At 46.8% G+C, this 18,560-nt stretch overlaps 1 protein-coding gene across 2 annotated transcripts in view; it reads right to left on the reverse strand.

Annotated features, from left to right (window-relative positions):
* Positions 1–225: 225 nt before the first annotated feature.
* VPS26C (VPS26 endosomal protein sorting factor C) overlaps positions 226–18,560 on the reverse strand; it is a 289,096-nt gene continuing 270,761 nt past the window's right edge. Inside the window, exon 8 of one of the 2 annotated variants that reach the window (XM_086935407.1) lies at positions 226–965. In XM_086935407.1, coding sequence (XP_086791533.1) covers positions 883–965 — 83 coding nt within the window. In that variant the 3' untranslated portion in view covers positions 226–882. Of the gene's footprint in view, positions 966–1,490; positions 3,029–18,560 lie in introns of those variants that run through there. The other variant, XM_086935408.1, reaches the window with a different exon arrangement.

The raw sequence follows: 18,560 nt of genomic DNA on the forward strand, positions 1-18,560 counted from the left end.
CTATATGATATGAAAATTTTATTGTGTAAAGTATGTGTGTGAAACGTTTATGGTCTCTGGAACCGAATACATTCATTTTGAATTGAACTGACAAAATGTCTACATTTTAATCATCTTCAAATACTGTAACCGCAGTCTCCGTTTACGACAATATTATTACTAAAATAATTTCAGATTGTTCCAAAACATTCGCTTATAGGAGATTGCTCAGGACACAGCACACAGTTGCATATTGTACAAATACAGTTTATTAAAAATGTATATGAAAACACAACTGACATACATCATAACCGAGTAACCCAAACACATGGTCATTGTATTGACACAAAACGGGATTGACCAAGTGCCATTGAATTTTTATCTCTTACAGATGAGACATTGCTATAGCGATCCTCTTAAAGCAAGAACCAAAGTCTTATACCGGTTTAGATGCTGTAAGGCACTGGTCAGCGGTTCAAATGGTGTTACACAATGAAAAGTACAAAGGTAATTGTACATGTATTCATACCCTATGATTACAAATACATACAGACCATCTTATAGGCTCATCCATAGCATTCTCAAACCTCAGATACATGTTCTAATGGCCTGTGCTGAAAACAGCGGAAATATAGTCTTTAAAGGGAAGGGTAGAAACTGATGTGCAATGATGCTAGACGTTCTTATTTAAACAAAAGGAATGTCTGTAGGAAATCAGAATATATTTTACAGATGTAGCTCTCTTCTTCCTTAACCTACTTTCAATCTAAGCCAATGAAAATGGGTGTAGTACAAAAGATGCGTGTGCAAATTTGTGAACGTTTGGAGCCCAGAGCTTGGTTGCTGAGGACTTTAAACTCCAAGACCATTTTCACCTCTTTATACATTTTGCTTTCTAAATGGTCACATTCTGCACAGCTTGAGTGGGAAATTCTCTGTGATGAGATGGTCATCTTGTAGTCCAACCACTACATTAACTTCAAACTCTGGAAGACAGAAAAACATTATAATCTACATGAACACCAGTTTCTATCAACATATAGCAAGCGTTAATTTCAGCATCACTACTTGCGTAGAAATAACTCTAAGAAAATATCACAGTATAATAATCTAGTTGAAATTAATGTTTTCGAAAGAATAAAGCTAGTAAAATGTAAGGTTTTGCAAGGCGACATATGTAAATTACACATAATAGAGAGAAATGATCGGTACTTGCAAAATGTCCGATTTTGAGAGAACCTCTACCTCACCATCTCCAGGACCACGGGGTTGTTTCCGCAGAGCTTATAGCCCAAAAAAGGATTTCCAAAGATTTAAACTCTCCTCTCCCTTGGCACTCCTCAAAAGAAACATGGATCCAGACCACAACTTGCCAGCATATGCATTTTAAAATGAGTTACTTTGTATATGTATACTTTTTAAATGATAATACAATAATTACTGGTTTTTTTTTCTTCTTAAACATGTTTGGGAGATATGTCTCCAACAAGAAACATAGTCAAACCTAATGCAAACTGTAAGGGTTTTTATTCACATTCCCTAAAGCATTGTATATTCCTGCTGTATACAATCACTGGTGTATGATTTATTTGCAGTACTTCTTTGGAGAGATGTTTTTGGACAGTTATTGCCACATACCATTAAACATGGTTTTCACAATGCCACTTACTAGGAGCATCTCTAGTTCCATAAAAAAAATCTCCACCTTGTATATCGGTTTTCTGCGAGTTGTAGAATTAAACATATTAATCAGTACACACACTATTTTAATATTTTTGGGAAAACGTTTGTAAGAAAAGGTGTGAAGAAATGCATTCCTATAGTGCTGGGGCTATTTCAATCCAATTCAATTCCCTATTTTTCAAATACCGGTGCTGAATAATATAAACAAGGCCAATATGTGGTTATTGTGGCATTGATCACAGTCAAGATTAAAAAGTCAAGTGAAAAATCTTAGACTAGAATAATATTAAACTATAAGTGTATCACAAAGATATTTATATTATTAAACAGGTTTAGTAATCAGATGTGACAGAAGTCATAGTATTTCAAATGTTTCTTAACTTTATGCCTAAAATGGAGGTGGTCAGATGTGCAACATGAAACAAACTTAACAATGGCAATCTCAATACAATTTTTCATGGTATTTAAACCAAGACAGCATGTCTACATGTTAACCATCTTCAAATACTGTAACCACAGTCTCCGAGTAAGACAACATATTTACGAATAAAATTTCAAATTGTTCCAAAACATCAGCTTGTAGGAGATTGGTGAGGACACAGCACACATATAGTAGCATACTGTACTACAGCGGTTAATTAAAAATATATCTGAAAACACAAGTGACATACATCACAACTGAGTGTTCAACACAAACACATGGTCACTGTATTGAAACAAACAGGGATTGACCAAGTGCCATTTCATTTGTATTTCTCTACAGCCAAAAGATATTACTTTAGAGATCCTCTTAAAGCAAGAACCGAAGTCTTACACTTTCAGAGACGCTGTAAGGCACTGGTCAGCGGTTCACGTTGTATTACACAATATAAAGTACAAATGTCATTGATATACATAAATTCATACCATATGAGCACACATACAATAAGGATCATTGGATGACAGTTGGATACATCTTACAGGCTCCTCCGAAGTATTCTCAAACCTCAGATTCAATGTCTAATGGCTTCTGCTGAAAACAGCTGAAATATAGAGTCTTTAAAGGGAAAGGTAGGAACTGATGTGCAATGATGCTAGAATTCTGATGTCATAAAAGGGAATGGTCTGTAGGAAATCAGAAAATAGTTTACAGTTGTAGCTCTCCTTTTCCTTAACCTACTCTCTAAGCCAATGAAAATGGGTGTAATACAAAAGATGTCTGTGCAAATTTGTGAGCTTGGCTGCGGAGGACTTTAAACTCCAAGACCATTTTCTCCTCTTTCTACATTTTGCTTTCTAGATGGTCACATTCTGCACAGCTTGAGCGGGAAATTCTCTGTGATGAAGTGATCATCTTGTAGTACAACCACTACATTAACTTCAAACTCTGGAAGACAGAAAAACATTGTAATCGACATGAACAGCAGTGTCTATCAACAGATAAAATAGTTATAAGTGTTCATTTCAGCTTAGCTATTTGCGTTAACTGCAGAGAAATATGTCTGGTAAAATAGCACTGTGTAATAATCTAGTTGTAATTGAAAAAAATATTTTAAAAAAAATAAAGCTAGTAAATTGTAGTTTAAATAGACTACCTATACGTTATGAGGCCCAGATTTACAAAGAAATCTGCAACACTGCAATTAAAGTTGAGGTGCTTCGTTGTGTGAATGGGAGAGAGCAGAACAGCGCCACATCTACTGCAATGTGGCGCTGTTCTGCTCTCTTCCTGCGCACATGCACTGTAAGCTGCAATGCGCCAAAGCAGACACCCTTGCGCCATAGTGCTAGGGGGTCTGCACTGCTACTAGACACCACCTCTCCAGACGTCGCCTTCCTAACGGAAACATGGATGAACGCTTCCTCCGCCCCTGACATCGCCATCGCTATCCCCGATGACTATAAAATCACACGCAAGGACCGCACAGACCATACAGGAGGAGGAATCGCTATCGTCCATAAGAAATCAATCCGCATCTCAACCAGCTCTGACACCAACCTCGCTAATTCCGAACGCCTTCACTTCCAGATCCACATCGACCCCAAAACCACACTCAGAGGCACCCTCCTCTACAGACCACCAGGACCCCGCGCAAAATTCAGTGAAGACATCACGGACTTCATCACCCCACACGCGCTCCCCTCCAAAGACTACATCCTTCTGGGAGACCTCAACTTCCACCTTGAAAAGATCAACGACCGCAACACCGCCACCCTCTTGGACAACCTCGCCAATCTCGGACTTAAACAACTGGTCACTTCCCCCACCTACATCGCAGGTCACACACTCGACCCCATCTTCACCTCCAGCAACCATGTCTCCTTCAGCCACACTACGGATCTCCTCTGGACTGACCACAGCTGCGTTCACTTCACCTACAACAAGCCGAAACCCATCATCCACCTCCAACCAACTCTACAAAGAAACTGGAACAAAATCACCACGGAGCAGATCTCCACATCGCTCCTCCAAACCTCCCCAGCCCTCTCTTCTAACGCCAACGAAGCCGCCTCCAACCTCACCCTCTGGCTATCCAACACCGCCAACACCTTAGCACCACTGAAAAAACGTCAACACAAACTTGGCATCAAGAAGGCCTCATGGTTCAACGACGACCTCAAGAATTCCAAGAAACTGTGCCGCTCCCTCGAAAAGGCCTGGAAAAAAGACCCATCCACCAACACCAAGGACGCCTTCAAAAGCGCCATCCGTACTCACCACCAACTGATCCGTAAAGCCAAGAAAACAGCATTCAAGGATCGACTTGACAACAACGCCCACAACAGCAAGGAACTTTTCAACATCGTCAAGGAATTTTCCAACCCCTCGGCCAACTCCAACGACATCACCCCCTCTCAAACCCTCTGCGACTCCCTAGCCTCTTTTTTCCACAACAAGATTGCTGACATCCACAACAGCTTTGACAACCAACCCGGAAATCAACCCACCCTACCATCAGCTGACCATCTTCCCCTCGTTAACACCCTTAACGCCTGGAACCCAATCTCCACTGAGGACACCATCCGCCTGATGAATTCCATCCACTCTGGATCCCCCACAGACCCATGCCCTCACCACATCTTCAACAAAGCAGACTCCGTCATAGCTCCGCACCTCCGAGACGTCATCAACTGCTCCTTCAACTCCGCTACCTTCCCAGAAGACTGGAAACACGCTGAACTCACCGCCCTTCTGAAAAAACCAACAGCAGACCCCACCGAACTCAAAAACTACCGCCCCATCTCGCTTCTTCCATTCCCGGCCAAAGTCATCGAGAAAGCTGTCAACAACCAGCTCGCCGCCTTCCTCGAAACCAACAAATCACTCGACCCCTCACAATCTGGCTTCCGAGCCAAACACAGCACTGAGACCGCCCTCATCGCAGCAACAGACGACATTCGAACTCTACTGGACAATGGAGACACAGTCGCCCTCATCCTCCTCGACCTCTCTGCAGCCTTCGACACAGTCTGCCACAGCACCCTCTTACAACGCCTCAGAAACATCGGAATCCAAGGAAAGGCACTGGAATGGATCACCTCGTTCCTCACCGGAAGAACCCAAAGAGTCCGCCTCCCACCATTCAAGTCCGAGGCCTCTGAAATCATCTGCGGCGTACCACAAGGATCCTCACTCAGCCCCACCCTCTTCAACGTATACATGAGCCCCCTCGCGGCCATCGCCCGCCAACACAACCTCAACATCATCTCTTACGCGGATGACACTCAACTAATCCTTTCTCTCACCAATGACCCCAGCACCGCCAAAACTAACCTACACGAAGGAATGAAAGAAGTTGCCGAATGGATGAAACAAAGCCGTCTAAAACTAAACTCAGACAAAACAGAAGTCCTCATCTTAGGTAAATCTCCCTCTGCATGGGACGACTCCTGGTGGCCGGAAGCCCTCGGAAATGCACCCATCCCGACAGACCACGCACGGAACCTTGGCGTCATCCTGGATTCTTCACTCTCTATGAACAGACAAGTCAGCGCCGTATCCTCTTCCTGCTTCAACATTCTTCGCATGCTCAGAAAAACATTTCGCTGGATCCCCACCGAAACAAGGAAAACAGTCACCCATGCCCTGGTCACGAGCCGACTGGACTACGGAAACACCCTCTACGCAGGTACCACCGCTAAACTCCAGAAGAAACTACAACGAATCCAAAACGCCTCAGCCAGGCTCATATTAGACATCCCACGCAACGAACACATCTCTGGTCACCTTAAAGACCTCCACTGGCTACCCGTCAATAAGAGGATCACTTTCCGTCTGCTCACCCACGCACACAAATCACTCTACGACATCGGACCAGATTGCCTCAACTCTCGACTGTCCTTCTACACCCCCTCCCGCCAACTTCGATCTTCCAGCCAAGCCCTCGCCACTGTACCTCGCATCAACAAGACCACCATGGGAGGCAGATCCTTTTCATACCTGGCTGACAGAACATGGAACTCACTCCCCGCTTACCTTCGCCTCACCCAGAATCATCTAGCGTTCAGAAAACAGCTTAAAACGTGGATTTTTGACAAATAACCCTCCCCCCTTCCTAAGCGCCTTGAAACCCTCTGGGTATGTAGTGCGCTATATAAATTTTATGACTTGACTTGACTTGGCAAGCATTGTTTTTTTTGCAGGAAAGCGTTCCTTCCTGTACAAAAACTATGCTTTAAGAGACTTCCCTCTTTGTTTGTGTGCGGCATTCTACAGCATACATACAAAGAGGGAAAATATGGAAAAAGAAAATATTTCTCCTTGTTACACCTACCTCAGGGAGGCAGAGGATTTTTGCACAAATCCTTGTAAACAATTCTTAGAAGATAGGGATTTGCGTAAAGACCCATGAAGGTTGCATGAGAATGCCCATGCACCACCCATGGAATGCGCTCTTGGTGCAATGAATGAAAGACAGCGCATAATGCAGATTTTTGTTACTTTTAGTTACAACCCAACGCAAATAAATATTTGCATTAGAGTGTCAATTTCAACCTAATTCTTTGCGTTGGGTTAGGTTAAAAAAATTATTACAAAAATAACGTAAAATCTTTGTAAATAAAGTGTTTCCAGCCTTCAACGTCTGCAGGGGGGCTCTGTGTGAGAAGGTGGCCTGATATGCAGTGCTCACTATTCTAGTGAACACTATGTATCAGTCCAGCAACCCTTATTGATGATTGGTTGTAAGTCAACCTTATAGACCAGCTATCCTAGTAGCGTGGATACGAGCAGTCTAAGGCTAAAGACTCGAGAGGGCGTGTTAAGCCAGCTGTTATACCACACATATGCCCCTTGAATACCAAGTGAAAGGACACCACACAAGTGTTATGAAAATAAACAGTGTATTTATTAAAATCACAACAGCCCTGTACTTTTTATGAGGACAGGGTACTAAGCACAAAACAAAACTCTTACGAAAATACTTAAGTTAGCACAGTATATACAAATGCCCGAGGGGCACGGAAAACCATATACTCTGAAAGTGGAATGCGAAATTACTAGCAGGTAAGTACAGTACTAATAGGCTTTGGAATCGCTAGGTCTTGACTATAGAATCTTCAGATTACTTCTAGGAGGCCTAGGGGACTCGGGTGCAGAGTGTGCACTCTCACGCGTGATGCGGGACAAAGTCTATGGTAGCTAGATTTCACAGAGTTAGTGTTCTCGGGCGAATCCGACCTGGTAGGAGGAAAACGAAAGTGGATTCTGACCCTTGGATAGTGAGGCTATGCTGGGGCACCGAAATGCCGAAGTTACCTAGCCCAGGGGCTGCAGCTGCATAGGTCTCAAAAGACGTCGGGAATCCTCGTAGACGGACCAGGAGCCTGGAAGAAAGATGCTGGCAGGCGACCAGTGAAGAGAGTTCGAAGTGATCCAAGCCTGGATCTTGAAGATAGATGACACCTGAAAGCAGAGGGGACCAAGTTCGTGACTACTAGCCAGTAGTCAGGTGGCACCAGGAGGGCACCGGATGGTAGTCACCTCGACTAGGTGAGTAGGTGACGCTGTGCTCGCAGATCTCACGGACCAGGAGGCGTTGTCGGCGACCAGGATGGAGGAGCGAGCTGTCCCACTATGGATGAAGCTGTCGGCGTCGCTGGACCCAGGATTGGGCAACAAAGCCTTGGCAAATTCAAGCCCACGCGGTGGACTCAAAATGGCGTCTGGAGTGGACCAGGAGGGTCCGGGGTGCCTCTCTTGAAGAAGGAAGCAAGGGCCAGTCTGGAGCAACCAGACCAGCAGCAGTGATGTCGTCGGGCGTCGTGAAGAAGGCCACAAGCCAGCCCGCTAGTAGCCACACAGTGCGGTGAGCAGGCAAGAGAAGAAGGGCCCCACGCAGATCGTGGAGATGCTGAAGGGCTGATCTTCGGTGCTGGAGCTGCTCAGGGTTGGGGTTTCTCGGACCCCAAAGCACTCACCAGTGGAGCACACGGTGGGCTTGTTGCAAAGAAGTCGTGCAGTCTTGGCGATCGTCGGTCCCTCGAGGTCTCGTCGCACTCACGGTTCTCAGCTTGGCTGTAGAGGTGAGTAGAGGTCAGAGGTGCCAGGGAAGCCGGGTCTCGTCGAGCTGGGCAGTCGGATTCCGGAGGAAGGACTTGCAGCAGACCGCAGTGTTCTTAGGATGGTGCCCGCTTGATGCAGGGTGACTACTCCTTAGCCACAAGGGAGAATCTTGAAGAAGAAATCTTGATGTCTTTTCGCAGAAAGTCGTGTCTTGATTCCAAAGATGATCTAATTTGAACAGGGGGCCCGCTCCTATCTTTATACTAAAAAAGGGGGCTGACCCGGTGACTAGGTCCTGCCTATGGGTGGGACTAGGAGGGGGGTCGTTACACCCCTCTCCCATGCCGGACTTTCCCCAGGCCAGGGGCTGGTGTGCCCCTGGAACTGGTTCTGACCGGCCTATGCGTAGTGAGCACCGGGGTGCCACTCAGCAGTCACCTTCCTGTAAAGCCCTGCCTACCCAGGATACACAAAACCCTGTCTGGGACGGTGCTAGCACCGCCCTCAACAGGAAACCCTTTGTCCAGGCTCCCCTCGCTGGAAGGACTCCCAGCTGCAGGGGGTCAGACTCGTGTCTGTGGTGGCAGCATCCATTTTGTGGAGCTGAGGCTTCGTTTAACTTTAACCGGGGTTCACAGTTACATACATGTCGTGTCCCTCTAGAAGGGTGGAATGCTAACCCCGTCGCCAGAATTGGCGAGGGGTTAGTATTCCAATTCGTATGACACCTTACTCGACATGTTTTGATAACGCAATACCAAAGATAGCATTTAACCGCGAGGATTATAATGCACTTAAGAGTATATGGTATGCGTTATCATGGAACAGCTATTAGGACTTGGTTCCGCAAGCTGCAGACAGGCTCAGCTCATGCCAGAGCACCATCTCACACGATTCCAAGCACTCTGCCTTCAGGATTGTCAAGGCCTGCCATAGGAGTGACTGATAGGAATCTGTGTGTCCATTTTAGGGTTAGATATAGGTATACTATATCTACAGCAAAGGGTGATTACACGACTTTGCCCCAGCTGTCATGCAGCCAGTTGTGTCAAATTTAGGAGGCCAGCCAGGGGTGGCATAATACATGCTTCAGCCCCTGGTAGGCCCTGGGTACACCTATGCCCTGAGTTACAGGGTCTGATAAGGTGGCCCAGTACCAATTGGAAATGTACCTAAGGTACATGGAATCCATTTTACAGAGAGAGCAGTAGGCCTGGGGTTCTGATTGGCAGGGTCCCAGGTCGACTATGTCAAAAACCAGCTAAAACACAGGGCAAAAAGTTGGGGGCAACCATAGTCAGGAGGTACCTTTCAACACAACCCCCCCTCCCCCCCCCAAACGAAAGGAGATAAGGCTATCCTTGTCCAGGTAAGCCTCTATTACCTAAGTGGCCATATAAGGAAGGACCAGCTCTGGCTTGGTTTCCCCCTGTGTCATGGTCCACTAGGCAACCCCTCACCCTAAGGGTATCTGAGGGTCTCCACCATAGGGAATCTCTGCCTTTGGTGTGTCTTGGGAAAGAAGAAGGCTGATGCTGGGATGGAGTACTGAAGTGAGGCTCCTCTACCTTTGGGCTCAACTTCCTCCAATCACCATTCATCATGTGTGCCTTTCTTTCTTTAGCTGAGATGCACTGAGCTCTCAGGGTCAGTCTCTGGCTACCTAAAGCTGGAGGCTGAGTCCCTCTGTTTGGCTTACTGGAGGGACAGGTCAGGTCTGGGGTTTTTAGGCCCCATGTTTGGCTGTGCCCAACAGTGTCCAGCTGTGGGAGGTCCCTAACTACTTTTAAGGGGGATCCCTCAGGAGTCTGATTTATTTTCACTTGGCTAGGTTTACCAGCTTCAGTGATCCTAATCTGCTGATTAAGGAGTTCTTTTGGACAGGGGGCCCTTTGGGGTCCACCACTGGCCTCCCTGACCTCTACAGCCCTGGGCTGACTGAGGCAGGGTAGAGAGGGGCAGGTTACCTGCTCCAGACTGGGTCCCACCTTGGAAGGGTCCACTGACATCAGGGGCTAGGCCTGACTACCTCTGGGGCAGTTCCTTCACAAGGGGTCAGATCAGTTCCCTGAGGAGGCTGATCCTTTCCTAAAGTCTGGTGGGAGGGAGATTTCTCTTCCTCCTCAATACTCTCTGTCTGAGTGGAGTGATCCATTGTTTCAGGCTTCACAACACTATCTGTTTGAGTAGAGGCTGAGACCATTACAGCCTTGCCAACCTTTTCAGGAGGGCACTCAGTTTGTGTTTGGGCTGTGACTGTCACAGCCCTCCTATCCTGTTCAGGAAAGTCTGTCTGAGCCTGGGCAGTGGCTACCACTGCTCTTCCAACCTTTTCAGGGAGGAATGGTGCTTGGACTGGGGCTGTAGGTATTACTGCCCCACTAACCTTTCTGGGTAGGCCTATCATTCTGGAGTGAGTTTCTTGCTCCACCTCAGCCCATGCTGAGATTTCCAGGTCATTCCCCAGTAAGCAATCTACAGGTAAGGTGTCTGTCACTGCCACTCTCATGGGCCCTGTGATATTACCCCAACTGAGCTCGACTACTGCCATGGGATGCCTTCTCTTTACTCCATGAACGTCTGTCACCTGGTAAAGGAAACCAGGGGTCAGTTGAGCAGAGGGGACCAGATGGTCAATCACCATGGTGATACTGGCCCCTGTGTCTCTGTATGCCTCAACTTTCTGACCATTGATAAAGGGCTCTTGCCTATACTTTCCCAAAATGTGGGAACCAGTAGTGAAGTTGGCAAACCCCAAGCCAGTCTCACAGACAAGAGTGTTGTTAGGGGACCTGGCTAGGCCATAGTCCTCCTGGTTTCCCAAAGTAATGCCCACCACATTCTTGGGGGCACTTCCGCCACCTGGGGGATTACCACTAGTAGTAACAGGAGGTCTGGGAGTGTTACTTGGGGGTATGTCTTCCTTATTGCTATTTGTAGGGCACTTGGCATCACTTTTGTAATGGCCCACCTGTTTACAGGCATGGCAATAAGGTTTCTTCTGTTCTGAAGGTGTGTTCTGGGACCCACCACCCTTGTTGGAGTTTTGGGGCCCTTGGGAAGTCTTCTCTGTGGATTTATCCCCACCCTTCTCTTGAGGCTTGGTTGATTCCTTCTTTTGGTCACCACCCTGGTTCTTAGGCCTGACCCTGGTTCTGACCCATTTGTCTGCCCTCTTACCAAATTCCTGTGGAGAGGTCAGATCAGAGTCTACCAGGTGCTGGTGTAATAACTGGTTCTGACAATTATTTAAGATTTGCTCCCTCATAATTAGATTGTACAATCCTTTAAAATCAGTAACCTTACTACCCAGTAGCCAGCCTTCAAAAGCCTTAGTGGCACAATCAACAAAGTCAGTCCAATCCTGAGACTGAGTTTTCTGGGTGTCTCTGAACAGCATCCTGTACTGCTCAGTGGTTAAACCAAACCCATCAACCAGTGTATTCTTCAGGACTTGGTAATTGTTAGCATCCTCCACTCTAGTAGTGAGGAGCTTATCTCTACCTTTACCTTCAAAGGAGAGCCACAAGATAGCTGCCCACTGACTTTGGGGAACACCCTGCACAGTGCAGGCCCTCTCCAAAGCATTAATCCATTTGTGGAGGTCATCCCCTTGTTTAAAGGGGGGCACTATCTTATTCAGGTGCTTTGTATCAAAACTCCTTTCCCTATTGCTAGGTATTTTGCTGCCACCAGTGGGGACTACCCCACTTAACTGTTGCTCTCTAGCAAAGGCAAGCCTCTCTTTGGCCAGGGCAAGTTCTTCCCTTTCAATCCTCAGATTGACTGCCCTTTCTTTAGCTTCATACACTCTCCTCTGAGGGGAAGTCATCCCTCTGTGAGAAGAGTTGTGAGAGCCATTGGTTTGAAGGGATCTGTTAGAGCCTCTGGATAGAGACCTAACTCGTCCATTCCCAATGTTAAGCTGGCCTGAGAGTGGCCCCAGGGGTCCCCTAGTACCATTCTCATGTCTGCTTAAGTTGGACCTGGTTAGTCTGCTGACTTCTACCTGTCCCTTATCTGCCTCATCCCCAGATAGATCCTCATCCTCCTCCCCCTCTTCAGTCTCAGCTGAGAGGTGGATTAGGTCAGGGTCTCCTCTGGTTCCCTCAAGGGGAGGCATGTTCCCATCTGGATTAGAAAGGTCTGGGTTACCAGCCCTCCTGGCATCATAAGTCTCTAAGAGACCAATCAGAAAGGGAATGGTGGGGTTAGACCCCTGTTTTAGCTTCCTGGAGGTACACACCTGTCTCATCTCCTGGAAGCTAAGAGCAGCATATCTGGAAGTGGGGACCTGTGGAGGGTCCACTGACACAAGGGGAGACTCAGAGTTTCCTCCTTTGTCTGACATGCTGATTCTAGTGTGGTGTAAGTGATGCACCTACCTACACTATATGTTTGCCTACTGATCCCTTGCTAAGAGTTGCAGCCAAGGTGTGCTAAGCCTTGAGGAGCTACAACAGCTGGTTCAGTAGAACTCAAAGTATTCTAAGCTAAGTTATATGTACCTAACAGTACTTATGTGATCTTTCAACAAGATATTCTTAGGATACGTGTGGTAAAACAACAGCAAGCTCAAATCCCAACCGCTGCTCACCAATGTGAGAAGGTGGCCTGATATGCAGTGCTCACTATTATAGTGAACACTATGTATCAGTCCAGCAACCCTTATTGATGATTGGTTGTAAGTCAACCTTATAGACCAGCTATCCTAGTAGCGTGGATACGAGCAGTCTAAGGCTAAAGACTCGAGAGGGCGTGTTAAGCCAGCTGTTATACCACACATATACCCCTTGAATACCAAGTGAAAGGACACCACACAAGTGTTATGAAAATAAACAGTGTATTTATTAAAATCACAACAGCCCTGTACTCTTTATGAGGACAGGGTACTAAGCACAAAACAAAACTCTTACGAAAATACTTAAGTTAGCACAGTATATACAAATGCCCGAGGGGCACGGAAAACCATATACTCTGAAAGTGGAATGCGAAATTACTAGCAGGTAAGTACAGTACTAATAGGCTTTGGAATCGCTAGGTCTTGACTATAGAATCTTCAGATTACTTCTAGGAGGCCTAGGGGACTCGGGTGCAGAGTGTGCACTCTCACGCGTGATGCGGGACAAAGTCTATGGTAGCTAGATTTCACAGAGTTAGTGTTCTCGGGCGAACCCGACCTGGTAGGAGGAAAACGAAAGTGGATTCTGACCCTTGGATAGTGAGGCTATGCTGGGGCACCGAAATGCCGAAGTTACCTAGCCCAGGGGCTGCAGCTGCATAGGTCTCAAAAGACGTCGGGAATCCTCGTAGACGGACCAGGAGCCTGGAAGAAAGATGCTGGCAGGCGACCAGTGAAGAGAGTTCGAAGTGATCCAAGCCTGGATCTTGAAGATGGATGACACCTGAAAGCAGAGGGCACCGGATGGTAGTCACCTCGACTAGGTGAGTGGGTGACGCTGTGCTCGCAGATCTCACGGACCAGGAGGCGTTGTCGGCGACCAGGATGGAGGAGCGAGCTGTCCCACGATGGATGAAGCTGTCGGCGTCGCTGGACCCAGGATTGGGCAACAAAGCCTTGGCAAATTCAAGCCCACGCGGTGGACTCAAAATGGCGTCTGGAGTGGACCAGGAGGGTCCGGGTTGCCTCTCTTGAAGAAGGAAGCAAGGGCCAGTCTGGAGCAACCAGACCAGCAGCAGTGATGTCGTTGGGCGTCGTGAAGAAGGCCACAAGCCAGCCGGCTAGTAGCCACACAGCGCGGTGAGCAGGCAAGAGCAGAAGGGCCCCACGCAGATCGTGGAGATGCTGGAGGGCTGATCTTCGGTGCTGGAGCTGCTCAGGGTTGGGGTTTCTCGGACCCCAAAGCACTCACCAGTGGAGCACACGGTGGGCTTGTTGCAAAGAAGTCGTGCAGTCTTGGCGATCGTCGGTCCCTCGAGGTCTCGTCGCACTCACGGTTCTCAGCTTGGCTGTAGAGGTGAGTAGAGGTCAGAGGTGCCAGGGAAGCCGGGTCTCGTCGAGCTGGCCAGTCGGATTCCGGAGGAAGGACTTGCAGCAGACCGCAGTGTTCTTAGGATGGTGCCCGCTTGATGCAGGGTGACTACTCCTTAGCCACAAGGGAGAATCTTGAAGAAGAAATCTTGATGTCCTTTCGCAGAAAGTCGTGTCTTGATTCCAAAGATGATCTAATTTGAACAGGGGGCCCGCTCCTATCTTTATACTAAAAAAGGGGGCTGACCCGGTGACTAGGTCCTGCCTATGGGTGGGACTAGGAGGTGGGTGGTTACACCCCTCTCCCATGCCGGACTTTCCCCAGGCCAGGGGCTGGTGTGCCCCTGGAACTGGTTCTGACCGGCCTATGCGTAGTGAGCACCGGGGTGCCACTCAGCAGTCACCTTCCTGTAAAGCCCTGCCTACCCAGGATACACAAAACCCTGTCTGGGACGGTGCTAGCACCACCCTCAACAGGAAACCCTTTGTCCAGGCTCCCCTCGCTGGAAGGACTCCCAGCTGCAGGGGGTCAGACTTGTGTCTGTGGTGGCAGCATCCATTTTGTGGAGCTGAGGCTTCGTTTAACTTTAACCGGGGTTCACAGTTACATACATGTCATGTCCCTCTAGAAGGGTGGAATGCTAACCCCGTCGCCAGAATTGGCGAGGGGTTAGTATTCCAATTCGTATGACACCTTACTCGACATGTTTTGATAACGCAATACCAAAGATAGCATTTAACCGCAAGGATTATAATGCACTTAAGAGTATATGGTATGCGTTATCATGGAACAGCTATTAGGACTTGGTTCCGCAAGCTGCAGACAGGCTCAGCTCATGCCAGAGCACCATCTCACACGATTCCAAGCACTCTGCCTTCAGGATTGTCAAGGCCTGCCATAGGAGTGACTGATAGGAATCTGTGTGTCCATTTTAGGGTTAGATATAGGTATACTATATCTACAGCAAAGGGTGATTACACGACTTTGTCCCAGCTGTCATGCAGCCAGTTGTGTCAAATTTAGGAGGCCAGCCAGGGGTGGCATAATACATGCTTCAGCCCCTGGTAGGCCCTGGGTACACCTATGCCCTGAGTTACAGGGTCTGATAAGGTGGCCCAGTACCAATTGGAAATGTACCTAAGGTACATGGAATCCATTTTACAGAGAGAGCAGTAGGCCTGGGGTCCTGATTGGCAGGGTCCCAGGTCGACTATGTCAAAAACCAGCTAAAACACAGGGCAAAAAGTTGGGGGCAACCATAGTCAGGAGGTACCTTCCTACACTCTGTATTTAAAAACCGGGGATAGAACAAATCAGTAGAGCTCATAAATTAAACAAAGGGATTCATGTTGCTCACACTGAACCATCTAGACTTAAATTCACTTAATCTCATCTCAGTTATCATAAACCCATCCACAGATATGATGCAGAGCTCTAAATACATCTTACACTTTTTCATTCGGTTCCACAGAAACAAAGGCAATCAAAATGGTAAGGTGTGCCAGCGTGAAAATGACTACTCTCTCTCCTTGTATGTAAATCTCAGCTTTTCAAGCTGAAGAATTCCAGTCTGCATCCCACATGCTATAAAGTGAGCATTTTTGTAATATAATTTAGCTATTTCCCTTTCCATATGATTTCTGGTCCAGATCACTGAATTGATGATATTTCTCATCGGAGTAATCAAGCATGCCTTTGGACTGTGACACAACCAGCACATCCAATGTCCAATGTGGATCGGACTCCACCTGATGTGAGTTTTCCTTTATTGTCGCCATTTTTTATCCTGCTGCATTTTCCATATGGACGGGGGTTCTCTGCCAGATTTAGGTCCACATCCTACAGAATTTAGTGAGTTGAGAAGAAGATGGAATCTACAGCATTGCCTCCCCTGTTAGGTTCAACAGCCAACCTAATCTGCTGTAAACTTATTACGGGTTTTTCAGAGGTTAAACATCCATGAGAGCTTCTCGCTCAATTTTTAAGTAATTGTGTGGTCTGCAGCATGCGCGCAAATTAAGTATTTCTGAGAGTTTCTGCAAAAACAGCTCAGGATGATGGAGCAGTGGTTGAGATTTCGGAGGTTTAACATCTAGAGTTCTTGCACTAACTCAGACTCCAACCTTTCACCCAATCAGTAATATAATGAAAACACCACACAAGAAAAATTCCACACCAATTTAAATAAATAGATTAAAATGTATTAAATTATTTGACACCAAAACGACAAATGTCCAATCAGTAGACCCTGAGATATGCAATGTTTAAGGTTTTGAAGAAAAACAGTACTTAGAAGCAAGAATTGCCAACTGCGGTTATCTGGTAGCAGTGGACCGGGTCCAAGTCACAAGTTCTGGTCGACTGCCATGGAGTGCAGGTCAGATACGGTCCCAGGTTAGTCCGTTGAAGGTTTACCTTCTCAGGTTCATGCCAAGAGTCCAGTTCGCGTTGCAGAGAAGCACGGGCGAATAAAGGGCTATCAGTCCACTGTAAAAATTACCTTGTGTGCTGGTGCGTCGAGATGCGAAGTCCTTGCACTGGCCTGCCTGGCGTGGGTATCGAGGAGCCGTCAGTGGAGCTAAGATGTGCTATGCTGCGTCAAGGTGCATTGCCCTGAGTCAAAGTCACTGGAGCCATTGATGGGCACTTGCTGTGCAGAGTCCGACGTCAAGATGCGCTGAGGTAGATGAAGCTGGTGGTGCAGCGAGGACTTGCAGGGAGATGCTCCAGTGCTAAACTGAGATGTTTTGAGCTGGGCCAGTTGTCGCCATCAAGATGTGTCACACTGGGTCGCGCTAGGTCAGTGCTTGTAAAGCTGCCAATCAGAGCCTTCAATGCGCAATCCGGCGTCGAGGTGGGCTGGTTGTCAGCAAAAAGATGTGTCACGCTGGGTGCAAGTGTGGTAGTTGACAGCTCCGCCCCCCTTTTCAAGTTGGAGATGGCCCATTTGGCCAATATCCAGACCCACCTTTGTGATACTGTCTAGGAGGAATACACAAAGTCCACTACCAATCACACCATAGTCATGTGATCCAGGAACATACTGCTGGTACCAAATGTTTAGGAAAAGATATGGAAACTTTATAAAAGTGCCATTTTCAAAATTGTGTCTTAAAATGTCATCACTTATTACTATAATAAGGAAACCCAATATTAATTTAGGGAATAGGTAGGCCTCAGTAGTGAAAAACAAATGTAGGCTACCAGGACATGTAAAACTTAAAAGTACATGTCCACTTTTTTACATACTGCACCATGCCCTCTGGGCTGTTTCGGGCCTACTCTAGGGGTGCCATATGTATTAAAAAGGGAGGTTTAGACCTGCCAAAAGGTTTATTTTGCCTGGTCAAAATAGCAGTTTAAAACTGCACACACACACACAGGCTGTAATTGCCCAGAGACCTGTTTAAAAGGCTACTTATGTGGGTGGCACAATGACTGGGCACATATAGTCCCGCTTTACTAGGGACTTACAGGTAATTTAAATGTGCCAGCTTGGTGTAAGCTCATTTCACTATGTTTAAGGTAGATAGTAAATGCACTTTAGCACTGCCTATCAGTGGTAAAGTACACAGAGTCATAAAAGCCAAGAAAAACAGGTTCAGAAAACAGAAGGGGGAAGGCAAAACAGTTTGGGGGATGACCCTGCAGAGAGGGCAAAGGGAACACAAACTTAACTAACTCTATCCCTTTTTCCATCTCCCCCACTACTCCAGACTTTCTAAGTTGAAGTATCTATATCCAACTAAAAACAGTAGCCATTTAGTTGTTGACATGCTTAGAGCGTATCAGGCCATATTAATACAAGGTAACATTGTCAGCACAACAGTTTTAAAATGTATACTACAGGTTTGAACCACAGGCAATGTAAGTATATTAGTCTTGTGCCTGTCGTGGGTGGTATTATACCTGCCATGTGGATTAAACCGCTCCGATTTGTCCCATGGCAGATGCGACCTTCAGGAATCCCCTATTGGTTCATTCTTCAAATGATCTCAGCTGCATTTGGAAAGTTGTCATCTTCTCCTTCGCTACCAGTCTCAGGGCATCCACCTTTCTGCTTTGTCTCTATGGGTTGCAAATCTTGTTACTAGTCAACAGCTTCCCTGTCTCCTCAGCTACCTAGGGTGCAGGGGAGCCGCCCGCCCGCCCACCAACTCCAGCCTCTGCTGTCTGAACATCTCCAACCAATCCCATGCTTCCTGCAGGATTTTGAAAAATGAAATTTGCCTTGATGTATGATCTTCATTTTAGCTGAGTATTACATACATACATTTACATTAGTGAGTTGCATCATGTTCAGTCCTCGTTTCACTGCCTTAAACTATTTGCATGGTTGTGATACTGTTGTCTCAGTGTGGGAAGATGCCAATTGTAGATTAATCAATGAAAAGTTCCAACTTAAGTCTTGACATGCAAAG

This window comes from Lissotriton vulgaris, chromosome 8 (assembly GCF_964263255.1).
Source record: "Lissotriton vulgaris chromosome 8, aLisVul1.2, whole genome shotgun sequence".
Classification (NCBI taxonomy): Eukaryota; Metazoa; Chordata; class Amphibia; order Caudata; family Salamandridae; genus Lissotriton; species Lissotriton vulgaris.